Source organism: Nannobrachium achirus, assembly GCF_963921795.1.
Source record: "Nannobrachium achirus genome assembly, chromosome: 10".
In the NCBI taxonomy this organism is placed as follows: Eukaryota; Metazoa; Chordata; class Actinopteri; order Myctophiformes; family Myctophidae; genus Nannobrachium; species Nannobrachium achirus.
Window position 1 is genome coordinate 35,186,252 of NC_137819.1, and position 5,756 is coordinate 35,192,007.

At 47.6% G+C, this 5,756-nt stretch overlaps 1 protein-coding gene across 1 annotated transcript; it reads left to right on the forward strand.

Annotated features, from left to right (window-relative positions):
- On the forward strand, positions 1-5,756 carry zbtb22a (zinc finger and BTB domain containing 22a). The gene is made up of 4 exons (XM_080734393.1): positions 1-214; positions 1,523-1,796; positions 3,044-3,824; positions 4,008-5,756. Exons 2-4 carry the CDS (start codon positions 1,587-1,589, stop codon positions 5,063-5,065), a joined length of 2,049 nt encoding a protein of 682 aa, XP_080590519.1. The 5' UTR covers positions 1-214; positions 1,523-1,586; the 3' UTR covers positions 5,066-5,756.

Below are 5,756 nucleotides of genomic sequence, written 5' to 3' on the forward strand. Positions count from 1 at the left end.
GACATGAACAGCCTCGGACAGCTGTACTTGTAATTATTACAGTGGAAATGTTTTACAATTTACACAGAATGTCGTGAGTCTATGGTAAATGTAAGGCCTGGTGGGCACTGCCACTGTCTCAACTCGTCTCACTCACCCACAGATGCCACAGTGATGATGACACGGTGGACTGAGTGTGTGTGGATGCCGAGGCTAGCTTTATAGCTATACGGAGGTACAACCACAAATGCTATCGTTTTAGACTGCTTTTTTAGACGAGGCAAACTTCTTCTCAAATAGCCTATTGCTATCACGCTGCGTATTTCACTTTACAACAGTACCATCCATCGCTTCATCAACATGAATGTAAAACAACTCGGCCAGCTAAATGAGTAGCCTATCTAGTTATTCTGTTTATGCTAACGCTAGTTGCTAGTCTGCTTCGGAGGAAGTTGTTGCTTTTTTGCACTAGATTTGTGCGAAAATAAGTTAGTCGTAGTAGTTAGAGGCAGAATCTTTGTCTAGCTCATTGGTTCTCAAAGTTGGGTCCGGGAACCCCCAGGGGTCCTTGAGGGAGTTCCAGGGGGTCCGGTCCCCAGTTAATGATAGGTTTGATTGATTGATTGAAGGCTTTATTAGAAGTTTGCATAGGAAAATGTACAGATTCATGACGGTACAGTTCACTGGTACAAGGTCTACTAAAAGGAGATCCATGAAAAGACTAAGCTTATTTCAACAGGAAACCATTAAAGTATCTCATATAACATTGAATGGCAGACAAATAGAACACAGTACTATGCAGTAGATATGTAAAGAAAAAAAGAAAACAGTAGGTCTATACAATCAGTAAGTACAGTATATACAATATATACAAGGAAGGGGCAGGTAACAGTAAGTCTAAACAATCAGTATGTACAGTATATACAAGGAAGGGGCAGGGAGGGTAGGGTAGGAACCAAATGGACCGTTATGGGTCTGTAACTCAGAGAGTGTACAAATGGAACCAATGGATCATTTGTACACTCCGAGTTAAATTTACACAATACAAATTGGGGTTTCAGAGATGGAAATGCCACTAAATGAGGGCCCGTATAGCCTAATGCTTGTCAAACTGGGGGTCCTTGAAATTAAAATTGTTGGGAATCACTGCTAGAGCCTTTCCTTATGGGGGTCCCTCCCTGGCATATCTTTTCAAATGGGGGTCCGTGGGCTAATAAGTATTTTGGGGGTCCTTGACATGAAAACGTTTGAGAACCACTGGTCTAGCTGACCACAAACAGGGTAAATGTCATGCTACTACTGAGGTTATAATGAGATCTGGTCTGGTCGTTCAGCTGAATAGGGTAGACATGCTTTGGTTGGCTGCAGTGTCGATCAGCAAGTGGAACAACTCCCCATGCGGCTTTTTACATGACACGCCTGCAAGGTGTGCATTATGCAGGACAGCACATCATTTATAGAGAATGTCAGCCTACATGTGTCTGATTTGCCATGATGTTGACTATTAAAAATGTAATCAAAATAGACATAATCTATCGCTCAGGGCAACAGAGTCTACCATTGGACAGTGCTGGACCCCATGGTTCTCATAGTGCTCCTCCAGAACCATGGATCAGCCCTTCAGTGCTTCCAGTGCCCCGGCGGCGGGCACCGTTTTCCAAGTGTGTTTCCCCGGAGCCCGCGCCGCCGTGCTGGACAACCTGAACCGCCAGCGGGAGGAGGGACGGTTGTGTGACCTCTCCATACAGGTGCAAGGACATGTGTTCAGGGCCCATCGCTGTGTGCTGGCTGCCTGTTCGCCTTATTTCCACGACCAGGTAATTTAACACTTTAGTGCTGATCCCGAACTAGTTCGGGATTTCGGACCCAGCCGTTGTGTGCTGATCGTCGCTATCATTTTCTTTTGCATAACACTAGCGCGGTCAATGGAACCCGCGGGTGAAAGAAAACTCACTGTGCGGTGATCCTTGGGCGATGATGTCTTCAAGCAGCGTGTAATCTCCATAGGCTCCTATTCATTGTGCTGCAAAGAAACGGCTTTATCTCAGAATCTTTCTCCAAAAACACTTCGATCGCAGAGAAACGCTTTTTTTCACGGCGACACTGGGCCACGATGCTTGGACGCGGTGAAGATGTTTCATTTCCGTGTGAAAGTAAACATTCTGATCCTCATCCCAACATATTGAATTTCCACAACATGGACACGATCGTGGCTTCCGGGGGTCTTCAAAATAAAGCGCTGTGAATGGCTGTATCCAAATAATTACAAAAATAATGGCACTAAATAGAATGTGACTAGTCCTTACCCGTTCAAAGATATGAGCTCCGAAATTATGTGCAGTGTGTGGGTTATGGGGTGTGCACTGTGCACACAGTATATGAGGGATGGAAAGTAACTTTCTGGTGCTTGCATGATAATATGTAGGAGCATCAATGTAAGAAATACCCGTTTCGTTTAAAGGCTACAGAGATACTGTGTACCGATCTACATGACAACATCTGAAAGAGGGCCAGCCAACACCCCCCCCCCCCCCCCCCCCCGCCCACCCACACACACACACACACACACGCACGCACGCACACACACGCACACGCACACGCACACACACACACACAGAGCTGGTTAAACATGTTGCCCCATGCTAGATGCAGAATAGATATGCCTCATGCTAGATGCAGAATAGATACTAGTTACACCATAAAAATGCTAATATACAGCATATGATTTGTGAAAGTGACAAACGGGCTTCACAGTTATGTCAGGTGTGTTCATATGCTAATGGTGATGCGATTTCAGATCAATTGCTCCAGCCACTGAGGAGAAACGCTGTGACAGACACTCAGACAGACAGACAGACACTCACTCAGACAGACATTCGCAAAATTATAGTATAGATATGCATTATTACAACAAATTACAAATAATGTTGTGTAATGCATACTGTATTAAAATGCAATATATTCTATAGAATTAGTCATGCTGGTTGACTTCAATGTAAAGACTGTTATTTCCAGGAGTGATTCAGTGCGGTCTTCTATAGTCAAATGTGATGTTCCTCAACAGGTGCTACTGAAGAACGTCACCACTGTGTCCCTGCCCTCGGTCATGGACCCAGTAGCCTTTGAGAGTGTCTTGAGCTCTGCCTACACGGGCCAGCTGAGCATTGTGCACGACGACATCGTCAACTATGTCACCGTGGCAAGCTTCCTCCAGATGTGGCACATTGTGGACAAGTGCACAGAGCTCCTCAAGAGGCCTCGGCCCCCAACGGAGTGCCCTGCCACGGACGCTGCCACAGGGCCGGTCCATGCCGGCACCTCCTCCCGGCAACAGTCCCCCAGCAGCACGGACTGCATGTACATGGAGAGGGAGGCGAAAAGAAAGGAGAGGAAGCCAGACGCCCTGCCTCCCTTGGCTACCTGGAGGAGACCACAGCAGTTTTCTCGGTGGGGCCGCTCAAGACCCTCGCCGGCCCAACACTTGGCCGATTCTCAAATCGATAACCTTCCCAGCTTTGGGGAGAGTGAATACTCCAGCTGTGAAGAAGGGTGGATATCCAGCCACGAGAAGGCAAGCCCCTTCAGCCACGATGGCCACGGCCACAACAGCAGGACTCAGCAGCGTGACGGTGGGGCGTTCAGCGGTGGCGAGTTGTCGAGGCAGAAAGCCAGAGTTCATCAGCGGGGAGCAGCGCTGAGCTTGGAGAGACTGCACGATAGGATTAGAGAGAGTGTTGAGAGTGGCGACGTGCTGGAGAAGAGGAGGACTGAAAGAAGAGCAATCGAGGCAGATGAAGGAATAGGAGATGAAGTGATGGAGAAGAGGGAAGGATTGGTACAAACAGGTGAGAAACTGTTTCATGTTGTACTTTATTGTTTCATCTTGTGTACAGGTACATAAAACTTTGTTTTGTTTGGCTTCCTTCAGACAATGCAGCTGCATTCCAAATTCTAGATATGTGCCAGTCTTTATTATTATTTTCTGACCTAAATTAAATGTGTTTCATGTTATCTATTATCGGTACTAGGAGATTTCCGTCCCGGGCCTCCCGGCACACACCTGAGTGAGGACACTGGACAGGTGGTGGGCAAAGTGAGTGCAGAGGCAATGAAGGACAAGGAGCAGCAGAGGGAGACAGAGAAAGGAATCCCTGCTTCAAACATTACCTCACTAACTGGTTCTGAAAGTGAGGACAGTGTTCCTGGTCCAACAACGCGAACACAGTGGCAGACCGCCCCCTGGTCCCAGCCTGAGTCGAGGCCACAGGACGGAGCAGAGGACACTTACACGAAGGATGAGGATGATGTGGATTGTAGACGCTTTGCCGAGGGGACTTTCAGCGGAGACACATATGATGAGATTGAAGATGGCACGGGGCAGGTTTCCCAGAGACCTCTGGTGCCTGCATCTCCCGACAACGGTGAGTTCACAATGGGGCCGTCGGAGATGAACTGGCAGAGTGGTGCAGTGGCCCCAACATCCAGTCGGCACCTGTCCCCGTCCTCTGCCCCATTCCCACCCTCCTCTTCACCCCCAACACCATCCTCGTCGTCATCACTCTCCCTAACAGGGGCCGCCTATACGGGCAAAGTGCACTTCTGCCACTGTGGCAAGGCCTACACCCTGAAGAGTATGCGCGACCGACACGTCAAGATGCAGCACCTCAACCTGCGGCCGTTTGGCTGCCCCGTTTGTGCCAAGTCCTTCAAGATGAAACACCACCTGACCAAGCACCTCAAGACCCACGGAGGTCTCCGGCCCTACGAGTGCAGTGTGTGTGGGAAGAAAGTTATCTGGAGGGACAGCTTCCTGAGGCACCAGGCCCGATGCGAGAGACTTGCCGCCAGCTCCTCTGCTAATGACGATGCCGTAAGCATAGCGGCAGCAGAGCTGGGCGACAGCTATAGCTATGGTTTTGACGAAGGGGATGCAGCCTTTCTGGCTGCAGGTGGCCAGGTGAAAGTGGAGGAAGTAGATTTTCCCATGGGTGGGCTGCTGGGCAACGTGTCTGGGATTGTGGATCAGCTAAGGACTCAATCGAGGAGCCTGGACTGCCACGTCTTCAAAAAGGAGAGTTTTAGCTGAAAATTACGGACTAGTCAGATTCTTTCAAGATTAAACATTCAAAATGTATATAACGGCACACAATTCATCTGTGATATGCACCCTGCCCGTTTTCAGACTGTTTTTTACAAAAAACACCTATTGTAGTGTTAATTTTCGGGGCGTGACATAACCCCTTTAAGACTCTCTGTTGTTCAACATCACATCATTCATTTTAACTTCCAGTAGACTAATTGGGTCTTACAGTAATTGAACATGCATATCAAGAAGGCATAAATATTCAACTTTAATGGGCCTGAAAGGTGCAGAGATAATGGAACATGTTTTGATGTATTCAGATGCAGCTTCAGAACCCATATAGTACTGTACATTTACACTACAAAGGGAAATGTAAGCATCAAAGGGCAACCTTACAATGACCCCAGATATTTGGTGTCATAATTTGTATGTATACATAACCTGTAAGTTACAGAGGCCATAGATTGTTATGTACACAAATATATGGAAGCAGGAAGGGTGGAAAATGTGTTGTCATGGGTCACGGATGAAAGAACACAGTTTGCCTGTGCCTTTCACCAGGGCAAGATCCTGTGCGGACTGATTTAAAAGAGTCTTTGTAAAGGGCATGACAGCCATGACATTTCCATGTCAAAAGATGTCATCATCTGCCAGATTTATTATCCTTTTGAGTAGGGCTGTCACAATTATTACA